At 40.3% G+C, this 19788-nt stretch overlaps 1 protein-coding gene across 1 annotated transcript in view; it reads left to right on the top strand.

The window, feature by feature from the left end:
- The first annotated feature begins 1228 nt into the window (after positions 1-1228).
- The window catches only part of PRL (prolactin), a 95047-nt gene continuing 76487 nt past the window's right edge, over positions 1229-19788 (top strand). The window contains exons 1-3 of the mRNA XM_086966873.1: positions 1229-1291; positions 11441-11622; positions 16362-16469. Coding sequence (XP_086822999.1) covers positions 1252-1291; positions 11441-11622; positions 16362-16469 — 330 coding nt within the window. The 5' untranslated portion in view covers positions 1229-1251. The remainder of the gene's footprint in view (positions 1292-11440; positions 11623-16361; positions 16470-19788) is intronic.

The following is a 19788-nucleotide window of genomic DNA, read 5'->3' as shown; positions in this document are numbered from 1 at the left end:
AATGGGATATCTGTCACATTTGTCAAACCCAGGCCCTAAATCCCGGTTACAGATCTGAAACCCAAGCCAGTATAATGTTTCTGGTATAGACCTGGCTCCTGGAGAAGTGAGATTCAACGTAGACTCCATCCTTTTATTCAAACATTTGTTTAAAAAACGTCATCTGATGCCTCCTATGATATGCACATCCTTATATACAGGTGAGCACTTGCCTGAATTAAATTCACCACTCTCTCCACATTTCCTCCAAATGTGGCTTCATTACAAGGTTCCTTCATTTCCAAATGAACTTCATTTCCCTATGACCCCTGAGTTACCTATGCCAGGGGCACCAGTAATTTGAAGTGATTGGGGGGGTCGGCAGGTCCTGGTTAACAGATATTACAAGTGGAACCCTAATGATCCTCTTGGAAATGAGGAATTATTGGGATATATGTATTTACAATCCTGAATCCCTGTAAAAATCCAATATTTTCCTCATTATTTCTTCTGGATACTCCGCCTTCTTTTAGCATTAGCAAGTTGAATCTCTGAGTGAAATACCCAGGTCCACAGAGTTGCTGTATATCTCATAATTCTGATGTGGCCATTAATTCCTATTAGCTGCCTAATCATAAATACAGGGGAATATTAAAGAGGCTCCTAGTGGGTCAATAGTGTGACTACTATAGCACACCTGCCCCGTATTGGCTGCGCAGCACAAGTCTTACATGGACTTGGTTCTCCCACTTGTACGATCCAAACCTCAGCACTCACGAACATACATGATCACGAACATACATGAACTTCAATAGGAGTCTCAGGCAATCCTCTTTAAATACAATTTCCACCGACTGATTAGTGCTGCTGTTGGTGGTACTAATAGACATGTCTGAATTATATATTTTTGTTAGGATTATGTCCATTTTACTGTCATGATGTACTTTTTGTCGCCTTAAATATTCCACCTAACCCTTTCAGGTCTTCCAAAACCCTCCTGTTTAACTTTAAAAAAACATTAATTAACCATCTTTTCCTGCGGACAAACATTTCCCATTTTGTCACAATATGGTCTTGAATATGAATGGCAAGGTGACCATTTGATGTTTATAATTAGGCACACACTATATCGGCAATGACTATGTGAGTAGTTTAGGTCTGGTGAATCCCTGAATATTGAAATCATAGAGCTGAAAGAATATATAAAGTTGTGAATAGGAGAGAAAATGTACAAAGGCTTTGCTTCCAACACAGCGTGCTACTCTGGCAGCCATGACAAGTACCATGGACATAAAAAGGCAGTCGTTAAAGGGTAAGTATTTTACTCCATACATTACATTATTTTCTCCTGCTCTTGCTGGGTTCTCTGAATGGCAGTTGATATTGTGAGACAAAATAGGGTTAGCAAGTATGTGAACCTGTGGCTTTTTAGGCTAAGGTTGTGAAACACTGAATTGAAGATTTGAACATAAATTAGGGAGGAGGACTCTGTGAGGTGGTGCACACAAACTTCAGAAAGGATGATAAATACATACTTTTAAAGTATCAGAACTCACATGCATATATTTCGGAAAGCGAATAAAAGAGCTTTAGAATGGATACACTAAAATAAATTTGTTTGCAAAGAGCTAATACGAGTTTGTCTTTGCTATCAAGCACTTGGAGAATAGAATTAGGTAAGCGAACTACACGGTTGTAAAATGATTTGTTTTAGCCTATTTTTTGTATGTGCATGCTGGAATTCAACTTAAAGACAACGACCTCGGCCAAATAAGTTGGTTTTACGATTGTGCCTGCATGTTCACTGACAAAGCAACAGAAAGCAGAAACTTATTATTCATTCATTTTTGTAATATTAAAACTACCGAATTATTCTATCACCTGCAGCCGACTATCCGCCTAGAGCTTTAATATCGAGCAGTGATGGCACGAAGGGATCTCAGATGCCAGAGTTTTACAAAATGTTACCAGGCATCACCGAAAGAAACTACAACAGTGTGTGAAAAGGCAACATGTAGTACGACCCTTCAATCTGAATTTCATTCCTTTACGAGGAAAATCACTTGCGTCTCTCAAAATATATTTGTTTGAGAGAGCACTATTCGTTGGCACAATTTGTCACTGCCATATTTTTAAGGTCTTGTAAAGCCATGTTACCTGGCTTTTCATTGCCTTATAAATACATGCCCCTTTCATGCAGAAAAGTACCTGAAAAGGGCATTCCATGGATGTTGTTGGGGGCGTTCCCAGCAACATCCATGTCTCTTTGACACTATCCCAAATTTACGAGAAATTCTAAGTCTGAGGCAGCACCAAAAACGTAAGCCTCCACAGGGGAGGCGTAATGGAGGCACAACGAGAAGAAATATCTTTATTTCTCCTCATGTTTCCTCTTTCTACATGTGCTGCGTTCTCATCCCCTTAACACAGGCACCCTTGCACCATCGTGGAAAGGTGCCTGGTTGGTGCACGGAAGCCAAATGTGCACCGGTGCTGGGGATAAGGGCAGAAATGCACTGTATCTGCCCTAGGGCAGTGCAGCAGCAAGGCTTGCGGCACTGTCCTACGGCAAAAAACCCATAAATGAGGCCCTAAGTGACTTGACAGACCATCAAATGAGAGACTGGAGGAAGAGCTCAAAGTTTCTGCATCTACTGTTGGTTTCAAACCATCAATGCATTTGTACTAAATACTGTGTGACACCATGACCTCGAGTATGCATACTGTGAAATCATTCCTAGAGTCCCAGTAATTCCAGGGATAGGGAAATAATGGGAGGATTCGGGTTGTTGGGGAGTAAAATGCAGGAATCTGTATCCACACCAATCCCCATATGTTTTCCCGTGTTTGCTTTGGGTTGCTTTCAGCAGCTGAAATATCTGTGTGAAACACCACAACTCTTTATTCTGATGAGTTACCTTGCCCATCAGAATTAATAATCTACTTCTAACTGAGGCCTTTGTTGAGGTTATTAATCTCGACCTGTGATAATATTTCATCCACTACATCGACCAACCACTATAATGTAAGAAAATATGTATTTACTACTATTAACTCCACCCATGCTATCATTATCAGGATAGTATTAATGGAATTAAGAATAGTAAACCAGAGATTCTAATGAAACCATTAGACTACTCTTCCATGCCGAGGAACCACCTGCCCTCTGGATGCCGCTTCTTTGCAAATCTGAATGTGCAGTTTTTCATACGGCATTATCAGAGTAAGGCCCTCACTGTAAGTGACCCAGTGTGCGAGCCGACATTTATTACACCTGATGCAATCCAACTGCAGGGGGTGAATTTCATTGGGTGCAATGAATAGCACTCAATTATGAGTTTGTCCCCGCCCCTTAATAATAGGGAATAACATGCATACTTTGGTGCTTACCACACCTAATCCCCATGGCCTGGTAATTAAAAGGCATCATAACCCTCATAAGTTTCGACATGTTAGTCATCAAACTCATAAATTTGATTTGCGCGGTAACAGTAGTTATACCACATATTGGAATCATCCAAGCCACTCGTAATGAGTGTCTAAGTCAGTATATAAGCAGTTTCAGGTTGGAAAACATAGGAAGATATCCTGCGGAATTAACCAATTTTGCCAGAATCAGACAACTTGGTAAAACAGAGAAGCCTTTCTTCGACACAGGACACTGCAAACAAGAAACACTGAGAGGCATAAATCTCTGCAGACCCAGGAGCATATTTATGAAAAAATCACGCAACACATCAAGTCACTTTGCTACTCTGTGTGATAGGGAAAAGACAGGAGTGCGCAAAAATTTGCATAATATGGCTCATTGCTGTCTTTTCCCTGTGCTGGCGCACAATGTTCTGCCTAGCGTCAACCCAGGCACCCTGGCAGTATGGCGCAAGGGTGCCTGCATTGCATGCAGGTTTGTTTTTGTGCAGGAGGGGACACCTTACTGCACAAAAAATATTCTCTGAAGCATTTTTGCATCACACATAAAAAGAGGAAGTAACAAGAAGAAATAAAGATATTTCTCCTCGTCACGCTTTCCTGGGGAGGTGTAGCTTTTTGACGCATTCCCATGTCTACCAGCAACGGTAAATCTAGGCATGCACCAAAATCCATGGGTCGATGCATGAGAGCACCAATGCTTCATCTATGGAACACGTCTCTGGGGCAGAGAAATGCAACAAAGTAATTTACGCAAGGCCATGCAAGGTGGATTTGCGTAGCTTGACAAATCTAACTTAGAAGTTGTGTCACTCTTGCGTCCAGTTGCGTAGTGCAAGGGGGACACAGCCCTTTTTATAAATATGCCCCTTAATTCCTATCATGGTGGCATGATTAGAGTGAGGGCATTTCATCATGTATTCTGCTCTCAGTAGAGATATCATGCAGTGCTGGAGATTGTGATGGACTACGGTGCTATCAAGGAAGGCCTAATGTTTCTGGGTGAATTTGTGGTGGGCATATCAGCTATTTAAGGTGCTTAACCTTAGCCTGACACATTCAATGTGACTCCTTTAATCTTATCTAGTTGCACTACAAAGACTTGAGGATTCCAAGCATTTTAATGCTAGGGGTGACAAGGGTTACAAAGTTATTTTTGTTCGTTTTGTCGTTCAATAACCCTTGGAAAATGATGTCACCGTTATTGCGGTATTTCTCACAGTTGGGAATTTCAAGCTGACTGAGTTGGCGAAGTTAAATCAAGGTAAATCAAGGTATAACATGTGGCATCTGCCTTTTACAACTTTTTGACATCTTTCCCATACATACATTTTTTTCGGTTTTTTGGCAATGGTTACTTGTCAAAAACAACTCAGCAGTGCAGTAAATCTGCACTACTTGTTACCCGTCAATAGAGTAAACAACTATTTGCACTCAAACTCAAATTACAAAGACACTCGTACTGAGGCCCTTTGCAATCCGAGTGTGTAGTGGAAGATCATTAAAAGGTAAACTTGCAAATAAAAAGACTGCACATATGTGCCATTGTTCATAGAAAGGCTCTTAAAGAGGTTATGTGGCGAAGAAAAATGTGCAAATTTTTTAGCTTAGCTTGGCCAAGTTTGACACGAGTTAAAAGTATCTTGTTATGCAGTAAAAACTGAATCGCTAACGAGAGAAAATCATTCTACTGGCAAAGGCTAAGGAAAATATGGGAATGTCGCAAAGTTCGCTAACAAAACCGAAGGCTCTTTGCAACATTCAACTTTATAGATCTGGCACAAAACTGCACTGTATTAAAAACATGTAACTACTTAAGTAATATTGCTCGCTGATTTGAGTGTTAATATATGCTAAGGCCTATACTAGAGTAATGCAATTCTAACTAGCTGTTTTGCTCTATGCCTGTTGGGAAATAAGGCAATAGGCACCCAATTTTAGACAGTTGTGCTGTGGATGGATGTTTCTGCTCATTCCTTTGTATCTAGACCCTTTCGAAAGAGAACGTTTGCATGGATGACAGAACACTTTGTGCAGCTAAATGCGACAAAGACAGAGATCCTGCTGTTTGGCGCTGCACAAGCGTCCTGGTCCCCAGAGTGGTGGCCGCCAGGGTTGGGCCCTGCTCCCTCTCCATCCCCTGTGGCTAAAAATCTAGGGGTTCGGCAGGACACACAGCTATCTATGAAGGATCATATCTTGGCCACTGCAGGGACCTGCTTCCATGCGCTACGCCTTCTACACAGAGTGTTCATTTGGCCGCCCCTCTCTGTACGCAGAACCTTGATTCAGGCCTTGATCATTGGCCGCCTAGACTATTGTAATGCTCTGTTGGCATCTGCAAACGAATCACTGCTTAGCAGACTGCAAATTGTCCAGAATGTGGCCGCAAATCTGGCCCTCAAGAAATCTCCTTGCACCTCCCCTGGGCCATTGTTGAAATTTCTCCACTGGCTCCCAATTCGCCAGAGAATAAAATTTAAACTCTGCTGTCTCGCCCATAAAACACTCTATGGGAAGAGCCCAAGCTATCTGGCAGACAAGTTCACTGTCTACTGCCCGAATTGATGTCTCAGATCGGAAGGAAAGGGGTTGCTAGCGGTCCCCCGCTTTAAGAAAATTCGATCAGGTGGCAAAACTATTGCCTATCTGGCTCCAAAATACTGGAGCTCCTTCCCAGAGGACCTACGCAAATGGCCCAGTCTCACTCGCTTCAGGAAACTCCTGAAGAAGGAATTATTTCAAATCTAGTTGTGGTGGTTCGGGCTTGTCTGACTCTCTTCTACAGTGCGGAGATCCCCCTGCGGGGGTGATTCCTGCGCTCTACAAATTACATACATGCATGGATATACCATATTGAAGTTAATATTAAACACTTTTGGACTCAGGAAGAGGTAGTCAGACCTTCCGATCATTTTGGGGAATTGGGGTGTCTGGTCCTTTGGTGCTTGACTTATCCATAGTGACAATTCTGATTCGCATCACAGTCATGTTATCTACCTCTTTAACACTGCTTCCTCGAAAGCACCACACATATGGCAGAGGAATCCGTATTCACACAGTGATACATTCAGCTATTTTGCAAAACAGCCACAACCCGGATCAATAGTCAGTATGTTATTAAGTATATTATCAGATTATCAAGTTTGAAATGTTTTGATTCCTCAATATCATAGCCAAAATATTGAATCCCAAAATATCTTGAAGGTAAGCATATATGGGTAGGTAAGGATTTAGTATATGTCTTCTCATGCATATTTACCCTAATGATATATATATGTATATATATATATAAATTTATATAGATAGATAGATAGATAGATAGACAGATAGATAGATAGATAGATAGATAGATAGATAGATAGATAGATAGATAGATAGATAGATAGATAGATAGATAGATAGATAGATAGATAGATAGATAGATAGATAGATAGATAGATAGATAGATAGATAGATAGATAGATAGATAGATAGATAGATCAATCCGTAAAGGTGAAACGCGTCGTTTTCTTCACTTGCCGAATAAACTTTCACTGCAAGTAACCTGGGTGTCCGAGTGTTTTCCTGGGTATCTAAGGAGATTTGTGGCATTGTTATGGAGGAGATCCGGTCTCCTAACTCGGACCGCCAGTGACCGGAACTTGTGAACTGAAGATAGATAGATATATCTCAATGTACGCTTCTTATTAATGCTCAAAAAAAAGGGGGGGTTCCTTTCTGTGTGTTCTGCTTCTAAGTGTTCTCGCAAGAAAACATCTATCAATTTTGTTTTGACCCAATAACAATATTTCTCAGCCCACAGTTCATGTATTAATGAAATATTCTACTGTATGTTTATCAAAAACAGCTTTTTATTAAAATGTATCACAATAGAGACGCATTTTCAGACATAAATAAAATCACATATATGTATTCCATTTGTGATGGAACAAAACATTACCAATAAATAATACAATTAATTACACAATCTTTATTAATCCTTCTGTCGACGCGTTTCGGTGCTTCTTTTTTTGTTATAACACCTTCCTCAAGACACTATTAATTAAAAACATCATATCTTCTTTTTCGTATAATACTTTATACACGGGTACCAGGTTAATATCTCTTCTATTGTGAGCGCTGTTGATTGCCACTCCTAGTTTCTAATCATTAGGACTATCTGCGCAGAGGACAAAAATAGGTATCTCAAGGAGTGATCCATCACATCTCTTGGTCTGTTCATGCAATAACAGGTTATTCCTCACTTACTAATGACTGTCTGTGTTGAATTCCACGCCTCCTGACTATCAGCAGTGGGTCATTAATTGCTCCTCTATTTTTTCAGTCAGTTTAAGGTTTTTATTAGTCCATTTACACGTTGTTGATGAATGTTTGCGACCTCAGACGGTGGATTTATTTAGCCGTTGATGTTCTAGGGGTTTGTTTAACTTTGGCCCCCTCTGTATTTGTTATACAAGTCTCCCTCGATTATCTTTTAGGGGCACCTGTCAACGTGCGTGGCAAAGCCCAGCCTTCTCGTCCTCCCTGGTTCTTATTAATGACCAGCACTCGTTGGAGAGGATTTTACCAAATGTATTGGGCTAAAAGGTGCACTAAGGCCCGTTTCAGCAAACACCTTTCTCGCTTAAGAAATTGCTCGATTGAGAAAGGCGGCTGCCGAAACGCATCTGCATGTACCTTTTAATCCAATAAACGTGGAATAATCCTCTGCCGCAAGTGCTGGCCATTACAAAGAAGTGTGCAGATTTAACGCAATATAACCCTCGCCTTTTGGAGCACCCACTCGCGAGTGCAGGGCATGGGTGACATTTTTGAGTATGATATATATATATATAATAATTTGATTCAACTTCTCCCGACTGACTGACGTAAACTCACTTCAGTTCACTATCATTGCAATTGGCAGAAAAAAATATCTTACATATATCTGCACTTTAACTGATAACATGCCATGGATCAATAATCCTGCAATAACATCTGAATTAAACTCTACAAGCCCATTTCCACATCCAGTTCATCTGGAGTAAGGGGGTGTCTCAGTATCAGCTATGCTATTTTCTGAGAGACATTCGCTGCTCACATTGTCTGTGGATCAGACCATGACACACGACACAGTTATGAAACAGTCTGCCAATTCATCCAGTATCTTCACCATTTACTGGCTGTGTATTTTATGACATAATCAACCTGGATGTACTTTTAGTTATGCTCTGTAGAGATACTGTTTTAGAGCTTCAAGGTTACCTCATATAGAATTTTATCACTCTAAAGCTGAAAAACTCTGCCTGAAATGCCTTGGTTGTAATTTAGGCTAAGCTTGGATAACACTTGCTAATGATGTGCTTAAAGGCATTAAAAAAATGGCAAAAGGCTTAGTTACTTTTTAAGCTTGGTGTGGATAGCACTGGGCTAATCCTATGCTTAATATTTGTGCTAGAAAAACAGACATTTGAGGTGACCAAATGTAAAACTTAAGTGTTTTTAAAGTGCGCCCTAAATGGGAACAGTACCCCACCTAAACCCTGTGGACTACCCAGGGTTTTGTATTTTCATACTTTGTTTTTGCATAATTTATGCAGCACTCTCAGCCTGAAAGTGCTTTGTTTGGACATATGTTGGGTGCTACCTTGTCTCTGAACAAAGCAATGTTTATCTGGCTAGCTCTTATAAGGGTGAAACACGTGTCAGATGCTACTTTTACTTATTCCAGGTTGGCTTGTATGGTATTTTATCAATTCAAACCTGTGGAACTGTGCGTAGAATGTTAAAATGCATTTTACATTCTTGGTTGGCATCAATAACACTTGCTAATTCTGTGCTCAAAGACACTGCCAAAAATTGCTAAAGGCTGGACCACTTTTATAGGTCGGTGTGGTTGCATAGGGCTTTTCATATGCTTAATCATTCTGCTAGAACTAGACATTTGATATGAGCAGATTTAGAGTGTCTGTAGTGTTGTAGAGTGGTATATGATAAAGCAGCTGCTTTCCACCTATACTCGGGGCCCTCTCAGGGTTACCTACTTCCTCTCTGCATATATATATATCTCCATACATGACCTTATACAGAATTGTCATCATCCAGCTTTTGGTTTACAGAACCCCTTACGGCGCGCACAACAGCTACTTGACAAGAAATGTTATACAGAGACAATATTTGTGGTACACAGGTCAATGACAGTTTGGGTGGATAACTAAGAAAACACTAAGGGGCATATTATCAAGGGATTTATCTCTGCTTTTTTGGCTTTAAAAGCCAAGAAAGCGGAGATAAAATTATCTCCCTATCAGCAACAGGGTGCTAGCACGCAAACTCGCATGTTAGCACCCTTTTTCTCTACGCTTCCCCTTGCATCTCTAATGAGATGCAAAGGGGGCGTTCCAGAGAAAAATAATAGGAGAAATGTTGTTAAGCGACATTTCTCCTATTATCAAGGATTTCGCTAACCCTGTTAGTGATAAAAAAAGCAGCGCTAACCGCGGTTAGCGCTGCTTTTTTTACACCTGGTATTTTCATTACTTAGCCATGATATCCTATGGAAGGTGGATATCATGGCTAAGTTTGTGAGCCCCTATCATCAAGCTAACGCCAAACTTCGAGAGATTATCGTTGGTTTTCCAGCGATAATCTCTAATTTGGCAGTTTGCGCAAGGATTTTTATCACTTCTGAGATAAACCTTGCTAATAGCAAGTTATCTCTGCGATAATTTCCGGCGATGCTTAGCGTTAAAAAAATTGTTGCTAAGCCTCGTTAGCAATAAATATCTCTAATCGTTGGTAATATACCCCTATAAGTAAGGAGGATGGTGAATGTGTCACAATAAAAACATAAATAGAGATATTGCTTATGTAAGCGCAATCTTCATCTGTACTCCTTATGGCAATGATACACAAAGTACGGCCCAGTCGCCGCATGCAGCCATTCTGACCTTCACATGTGGCTCCCTGGGCAACAGCAGCACTGGGCTGCTGTTCATTGGAATCAGCACTAACATTACAAAAATGTTAAATAAACAGAAAGCGTTTATTTAAAGGTTCATTTTAATTAAAGAAAGGAAGTAACAAGGGTGTACTGCATCCCAGGTTGTCCGGTTTCAAATTGGGCAATTCAGTTCAGCCACTAGATGTACTTACTTGGCTTCCACTAAACCCACTTTTCACCTTCTCCACCCCTCTCCAACACCCTGCTGGCATTAGAGCGGCCCTCGGTCACAGCAAAGGCCAAACCTACTGGCCCCAGGAAAATGTTTGTGAGTACCCATGCCTTAAGGTATCACATGCACACATTCTGTTGCTGTCATTCTGAGTTGTGTGATTAGTTAAGGCACTGTTAGCTTGTTGCTGCATGTACTTTCTTGTGCATTTCTATAATCTGCTTTTAATTTAATCTATAACTTGGTTTTCCTTTTATTTCTCCCTATGTCAGCGCTTACTTTTGGGTGCCTTTCCCTGCTACCACTCCAATTTTTGACTATTTTACATTTGGATGTCTTCTTTGTGAACCACTCAATATATGCTAATATTGACTTTTCCGGTCATTCCAAGTCAGAAGTTACCATAATTCCTGTCTAGCAGTTTTATATAACCCATCAATGTATCATGGGAGTGCTAGTCTTTCTCTGATTTAGTTGACTCAAACGGACTCGCCAGATAATAACGAGTCCGATATTGGAATCATAGTGTCTTGGCAATGTCGGACAGATCAAGCCCTGGCACTGCTTTTTTTACCACTTCACTGACTCAATATTGATTCCTCATCTTCATTATCCTTAATATGCTCCCTTGTTCTGTTGTGAAATGATAGTTCTGTATTAAACAGCACTTGTTCAATTGTCTCCACATTCTGTCTTCTCATTCCTGAGAAGGCTTTGATGCAGGCAACTGTAGACATATCTTATGTTGTAAGACTTCAAGCTGGTCCACTTAAAAGTATAGACTTATTTGCAAATAACATTCAACAAAATATTCAGAACTTTTGAAAAATCACTAAATCCCTTATTGTGCTTTGTCTGTGTTTGTGCCTGAACAGGTGTGCTGCTAGTGATGACCCTGGGATCTAATGTGTTTCTGACAAGGATTGGTGTCACTTCTTCACCAATTTGCCCTAACGGTGCTGTTAATTGCCAAATCTCTACAAGTGATCTCTTTGACCGTGCAGTGAAACTCTCACACTACATCCACTCCCTTTCCTCTGAAATGTTCAATGAATTTGTAAGTATTCAGCATTTTCCAATGTTATTATTTTTGTGGGATTGACACTATCTTTTCAGAAATACCCATTATGGTATCAAAAATACAACAAAGCATTGTAAATGGATGATGACAAAATATGTTTATACCAATTGAGGATAAGCAAAGTAGTGGGAGCAGAGAAGTGGATCAGCTTATCCCTTATGATAGACGTGACGCAAAGTTATTATTCCATCCAGTAGTGGGTAGCATGTATAAACAGCAACATGTACAAAATTACTATCAGTGCAATGAAAGATTTATTTTAGAGTAAACTTTATTAAATAGTGTTTTTGAACTATTCTACAGTAACATGGTGTTGGAATATTGAGTTTTAAAGATTGTGCTACAACAATATAGTAGAAAAATAACGATGACCAAAACAACAAGGTGGTAAGTATACATACTTTGGTAGAGATAATAGTAGCACAACATTCCTCTAATCAATATTTTGACTTGCAACTACCACACTATAGGAAAAGTCAATCCGACTTGTGAGACCACTGCCCTAAATATGACAGACCACTGATTCACCCAAAAACATTTCCCAGTTTAGTCTTAAGTCACAATCTCTTTCTAATTTAGCAAATACTATAAAATATTGCCTCAAGCCTCTGGACATAGATTTACTTAAAGTAAATAAGGTAGGCATAGTGAAATGGAGCAATAAACGCCATGTCTACAATCACTCTCACTACATAAGAAATGTATCCCTACATTTATTTAATGTTTTTACGGCATATGTTTTCTATGTGGACCAATCTTGGCTTCTCATTCACATATTGAGACGCAGAAGATCATTTTTTCCACATACACACATATATTGAAAGCTTTTTCTCTGGCTGTCTCTAAGCACAACCTCTCCCACAAGGGTTAGGTTCAAGTTCTCATTTCTCCCACTGCTTGCTTGGAGGCTCTTTTGTCTACCAATGATGCTGTATCCACAGCACATCAATCATGACTGATACTTCTCTGTGTCACATAGGCCCTTTGACTGCTTGAACTACCGCTTTCTGCACTTCCATTTATTTTTGTCCAGCTTCAAATGTTGCTATTGATATCAGACAACAATGTGAGGCTGACACTCCACCACTAATTCAGATTCACCTTTGATTCATGTTCTAATAGCTTTACCCGTTCTACACAAATCATGGCTTCTGCTCTTCCCATTAAACCTTCAATCTAGATGTTCCCCCTCCTAAAGAAACATGCCTCTGATTCTACTCTGCCAATAAAAAGCATTAGTATACTATTATATACATTCCACTCTTTTTGTTTTATCACATTTTACATTTTAAAATGAAGGCAGCGCATTGCAAACACAATTATATTACTGGATAAGGTACTCTATACTGAATAAGAAAATTAGTGAACTGAACTCCCCTAGTTAAGTGGAAAAGCTAATTGGTAGGATTGTCATAGTTCCCTCCCTATAGAGGAAGGTCAAAGAAGGGTCTAACTTGTAGAGCAAAAACGACAGACGTCTCTAAGTCTATGCCTGAGTTGTGCAGTCCTGGGAAGCTAGAAGATCTTTCAGAAAGAAAAACGAACATTAAAGAGCCTCCATTGTCTTTAGAGAACAACGAAACTCACTATATCTAAGAAAATCCTCAGTATATAGTCTAACAAGGTAGTTTGTCATAGGTCAGGTAGGGGAAGGTCACATCAACCAGATGACAAGAGGTTCACTTCAGCTAGAGTTAATCCACTTAGACACTCTTGAGTAAACTTGAGTCATGCCTTAAGACCACTATGCAGTCAAACACTCAAATATAATGGGAACTTCCTGTTACCCGCTTCATCCCTTGTAGCACTCCACTCTATGAACAGGGATATTGGCTTCAATTCACAATACAGGAGAGGCTGGGGTTTTGGGGTGTCTCACTGTGATTCAACCAGGTCTCTAGTAAGGCTCTCTTCTTAGTGATGCAACCTTACCTACACAGAAGCAGAGGCTTGTAGGCCACAAGAAAGACAGGGTTTCTAGAAATGCTTAGTCTCAAAATTGTAACTGGTGTTAAAGATGGATTACCAGTCACATCCGCCTTTTATCCACCAACACCTTATTCCTGTGTGGCTACCACGCCAGTACCATTGTTATCATTGGTCTATTCCATGTCCTACAATATCACAGGTTTGCTACTTCTAAATGGAGGATCATTTATTGTGCTGCTGCTACCTCCTCCCACTTTTTTTGACTGCCTAGGACCTAGACTCCCCTTTGACCATATAACAGGCTTGAACCAGGCCCTCACCAAAGAAATGTACTGCAGAATATCTCCACCACCAATGTCATGGCACAAGAATCTGAGTATAGAATATTGAGGGACAAAATATCAAAAGGTAAGGGCATACATGGAGGTATATATTTACTATTCCTAACTCCACATCTATGTTCCTTGAAGATATATGTAGCTTGTAGGTACACATATGGGAAGGTATGTATAGAAAATGTAGACTCAGAAAACACAGAGAGGGACCCCTTATCAACCAAAGGAATAGGGTTCTAATTACAAAAAAAAATAATCATCCTTTGGTCTACCTAATTTTGAACACCACTCTCATGATTGAGAGTGGTCTTCAGTATTAGGTAGACCTAAGGATTATTTCTTTTTTTATTAGAAAATGTAGACATACTTACCTGTCAATATTTTATTTTCGAAACTCTTTCCTCAATGTTGTGTCCCATTGATATTGTGGTTTCGATATTTAGGACGGCACACTTCACCAGGGTACTATTCTCCAGTAGCTCAGTGAAAGGTAGCGCCCCTCTATTGAGCCCTTAGCCACCAGTTGTGCGTCAGACACTTGAGGTCTCGAAGTGGTAGGGTGCATCATGATTCAAAGATGACAATTAAGATGTTTAATGCACTAAAAGATTCCTATGGCAGAGATTACACACTTCTGAAAACAAACTCATTCATTGCCCAACTAACAGACATTCCACCGTGGCCAGGTTGGAAAACAATGAGTAGAAATTCATGATATTACACAGATTATGCCTAGCACTGGCTGAGCTTACATTATATCTCCCTCCTTTAAATATATCCACAAAATCCACTACAAATAGCGTGACTAGAAATAAACACACACACATATTTGTATATATCATGGAAAGCGCATAGGTCCTTAGATCCCATGTTCAGCTCATTGTGTGATCCTTAAACATTGATGATCTTTTCATATAGACTTGGCCACCTCTGTTGAACACATTATATATTACACATTATTAAGTGGTAGAAATACTATCCCTTGCTCTTTACCACTCCAACAAAGTCTGTCACCATGAAGCATATACCTCTATCTCACATCCACGCCCTAAATGGAAACAAGGAAAGTTTTAACACTAGTGCTCTTCCTCTCACGAGGACAACATTGGTTTGATGAGCCATCCTAAACATACCTTGCATCTCCTCCACAATTGTCCTCCATGTCATTTCACTCAAACAAGTCAACAATTGACTTTTCATAACCATACTATTTTTTCCCTACCAACCCATTTACCCTCAGTTTGTACAGCACTTTGCACCTATGCCCAATTGCATGCTTCAGGAGATGCTCACTTACCTCCCTTGAACCCAGCGGAATTCCGTAAAATTGTTCTGTTTTCTCCGTCAGCATATCCCATGATGCACCTTGAATGAAAAAAAATGAGTGTTTCACTAGAGCCAGGCCTTATGAGTGACTGGTCACATAGGCTTCAAGTATACCAGGAAGAGAAGAAGTGTGATCCATCACCAGCGGATCACAATCTGGTGAATTAACATTTGTAGTATTGGGTAAATAGTTCTGAAATCAATAGTGCGCTCATAAGTACTCAGTGATACAAGTGTTGCGGAAACTACAATTTTCCAGACTTACCTTTCCCTAAAAAAAAACCACAGGACTTTTGGACTGACGAGAGGCCAATATTTTTTAAAGGTGATTAAAAAATATGCCAGCCATAAATGCACCGTCTTTCTAGTGGCTAAGATTTTGCACAAGATTATTGGTAAAAAGTCCTAGAAATTTATATAAGCGCTTTGACGACTTGTCAGGGGTAGTAAGCGCTATATAAATGCAATTACGATACAACACAATAAGGTGCCGGCGCTGTGAGTTATTTCTTTGCAGCTTAAACTTGCTGCCTCTCTCCTTTCCAGCACCTGCCAAACACCTTAAAAACACTCATCATTTGTAATATTTTGCATATAATAGTTATGAGCTCAGAAACACAAGATTGTTTGGTCCAGGTCTAAGCAAAACAACACAGGAAGTTCAGCAATGCCAGAAACAAAGATGTTGTTGAAGGTCTAGCCATTGTTGCTGCAGGACCCCCTGTGCTCCATAATGCTGGATGGCCCCTTTGCAAGCTAAATTCATATTCCCCAGCTTCCTGTCATGATTAATGAACAGGCAGTGACCCCAAACACCCCTTCTGTACAAACGTAGGAGGTCAAAAGTCACATACATTATGTTGTCCGCGGGTGACATAATTATGCAAGATTTATGTGATGCAGCCCAGGCAAATGATGAAGTGCATGTAAACACGTTCAGCGACATATTGGAACAACTAGCAAAATGACAGATGTTGACAGCCAGGGCACTCGCCATCTGCAGTGTTTCTCAATCAGAAGGACCCAGAGAGGTATCCATGATGGGACCAGTCAGGTTCAAAGCCGCCATTTTAATGACAACATCTCTGGCGCTTTTTGTTGATGGATCTGCTTGTCTATCTCTAGGACGAACAGTACGCCCAAGGCCGGGGGTTCATAATGAAGTCCATCGATACCTGCCACACTTCCTCGCTCAACACTCCGGAAGACAAGGAGCAGGCCCAGCAGATTCATGTGAGTCGCGCGCCCTCCTGCTGCGCTCCTACTTGGCCCATGGGCTTGTAAACTGGCGAAGAGCGTGAAGCTAAAGTGAAAAGGAAGGAGATGGGAAGAATGAAGGCGAGAGGAAAAATGAGGGAAAAATGGAGGGAGAAAAGCCGAGGAGGAGAAGATGTGAGTGTAGGAGAAAGGAGAAGTTGGAATGGTTAAGTAAGTGTAGCCTGTTGAGGTAAGAATAACTTGAGAGATTTTAAGATGAGGCAAATAAAGGTTGAATGAGGGGAAAAAGGAAGAACCGAGATCGAGAAAAGCAGAAGGAGAGAGGATGGGATTAGGAGAGAAAGAAGGAGAGATAGAGGAGGAAAGAAAGAATGGGGAAAACTTCAATAAATCTAGAGAATATGAAGGTTGGAGGGATTACTAAGAAAGGTAAGAGAGGCATGGGCAGAGGAAGATGCAGCCGGAAATAGCCGAAACAAGGGCAGAAAGGAGAACAGCTAGGTTGACAAAAGGAATCGATTAAAATGTTATGATTAAAGAGAACATGTGAGTAAAATAAGACGGGGCAAGCGTTTGAGAACTACCAGAAAAAAGGTAGGATTTAGAACAAGAAGGCATGTATTTTGTTAAGGAGGGAAATTAAAAATTGTGTGCGAGAATGGAGGAAGAAAGGAAGGTGAAGAAAACGCAAATGAGAGAAAGAGAAAACGCAGGGAATACTGAGGACGAAAAAGCTGCAGTAAGAAGGAACAAGAGAGATCTGTGTAGAGAAAGACACAAAGAAGGAATGAAGGTAAGGATCGGGAAGAAACAGGCGAGCAGAGACAGTACAAGCACAGAAAGAGAGATGAAAACAATGAAGAAACGACTTGAAGAAAAGATAATAGCGGGAATAAAAAGGCAAACGGAATACAAATAGGACTGACTATTAGAGGACGAGAAATAGATGAAGAGAACGCCATTCAGATTAAAGGTAGAATCAAGGAGGAAGAAAGGTAGAGCTGTGGGAATAAGTGAGAATAGCTGAAGCCATACTGGATATACTGGTATACGTGGAAAATGTAAGAAAAAGATAGAATGAAGAAAAGATATGGTGGGCAACAAAGGCTTAGGTAGAGGAAATATGAGTAAGGATGAATGAAGGCACGAGACAGACGGGACAAAAGATGGCTGCATTAAAGCAGCACCAGGGAAGAAAAAGAGAAGAGGGTGTAAATTAGAGTGACTACTGAAAATGTGATTGAGGGAAAGAAAGGCAAGGCAAGATAGGAGAGCTACCTCATCATTAGCTATCGAGTACTTTTCTCTTGCATTCTTTTTCAATGAATAGGGCTTATTCAGGAAGATGTTGCTATGAGTAGATGCGCATGACTATTGCAGTATGTCTGCTGTACTAAATATTTGCAGGATACGAATATGTCATTGGAAATCTCTGTGTAGTTGGCCAATAGTTTTCATATTTTTTATAAACAAAAGTATTATGTGCATGAACATTAAAGCATGTCTGCTGTTTGTATTTTTTGAGAGGTTGTATACTATTTTTTTGTAGCAGAGCTGTTGGTGAATACAACAACATACATTAACGTTGAGCTCTTTTAATTACTTAATTGAAGACCATTTATTACAATCGATGAACGAATCCAAGCAGGCTGCTTAGAGAGGGCCCCTGCACACCAGACACAAACGTTCCTGCTCACAAAACCCCATGAATAATAAATATATGCCTCCCAGCCTTCGGAAGAGGCATTACAGTGTTATTGCCTTTCATTTCGCTTTTCCTTTCCACACTTGAAAAACTCTATACTCACACTTTCTAATTAATTCCCCTGGGCAGGCGGCACACTGTTTTCCGGAGCTGTGGCCTCCAGATTAAGGTCTAACACCTTTGAAAATACTCCTCCTCGCCTCCGATCTCCCGCGATCGAGCTATTCACTCAGGAACGCCGCTATGGCATTGACGCAACGCCCAATTAGGCTAACGTCCCTTGTTGTGAGACAACCTAACTGTTGCGTGGTGAAGTAGTTCGGTTGACCTGTGTATTGCAAATATGTTTATTTAATTTCTGAGAAGAAAATATAATTTTTTTTAAATCATGGTTGCGGTGTAGATGTCGTTATGTATACATGCGACGGACAGGTATGCACACACTGAGAAAGACAGTATTTTTTTTGATTTTTTTTAAATCATTCCGCCTAAATGGATTTTTTTCTCAGTGAATATAGTATGCATTCATGGCCAGAATTTTCTAAAAACCAGGCAGCGCAGAGCTCCTTGAAAATACAGAAGTGTAAAGGTAAGAACCAATGATGCCATTAACGACGGTATTAATTAGCTTTGGTCCCTGCCCATGTACACTTTTTCTTATAATTGATTAGATTACTAATTTTTCAAAATAGCAATCTGCACAGATGGAAATCTTTTCGATGCAACATATATATATGTTTATATGCTCAAATCACATAGTTGAAACAATATGCATATTATAAAAAAAAGCAAGGACATCAAACGTTTCATTAAGAAAAATGACTCTGCTAAATAGTTCCAAAAGCAATGACAACTGATCACAACCAACGCCTAATATTACCTAAAAGTCCTCTCTGAATGCTTTAATGTGTCCTATGAAAAAAGACAAACATGTTTAACTTTGAATATACTAATGGGATTGCCAACACCTCCAGTGAAGACATTCTGAACTAACAGGGGACTTCCCTACAACTTTACAGTAGTCTCATTAAGTTAATGGCCACTCCAGGGACTCGAAATACAACTTTGTGACTTCAGTAATCCAAAGTCTGTCACTAAGGGATGTGCTGAAAGTTTAAAAAGTCCACAAAGTTCGATAATGATCATTATGTAAGAGCACAGGCAGCGTTTAGTCACCTAGAAACATAATATAAGATTTGACACAGTTGCTAAGCGCTGTAAATAACGAATGATGGAGCATATTGCCAACGGACGGCGATCAATATCACCAAGCGCGCATTGCGCGCTTTTATTTATCGCCGTCTATCGCTGGGTGTTATCGCCGAGATAGCGAGTTATTAACGACACCTATCACCAGGGCGATAATATTTCCAGCGATAGCGGCATTGTGAGGGGAATATCGCTGGAAATCCAGCGATACCACCACAGAGATGGCGTAAACCTTGTAAATAGGCAAAGGTGCCCTCAGCCGCATGATCCCCCTGCCATAGGACAAAGAGGGTTAGTCAGTATTTTACCAGACGTTAGTTTTTGGAGAAAAGCACGGGTAGCGCGGTTTTTAAAATCGCTAACCGTGTTGTGGGTCGCATTGTAAATATCGCGTTGTACACATGGCGAGAATTTCTATGT

This window comes from Lissotriton vulgaris, chromosome 4_1 (assembly GCF_964263255.1).
Source record: "Lissotriton vulgaris chromosome 4_1, aLisVul1.2, whole genome shotgun sequence".
Taxonomy (NCBI): Eukaryota; Metazoa; Chordata; class Amphibia; order Caudata; family Salamandridae; genus Lissotriton; species Lissotriton vulgaris.
Note: the sequence above shows the minus strand (reverse complement) of the source record. Positions and strands in the feature narration are given on the sequence as shown.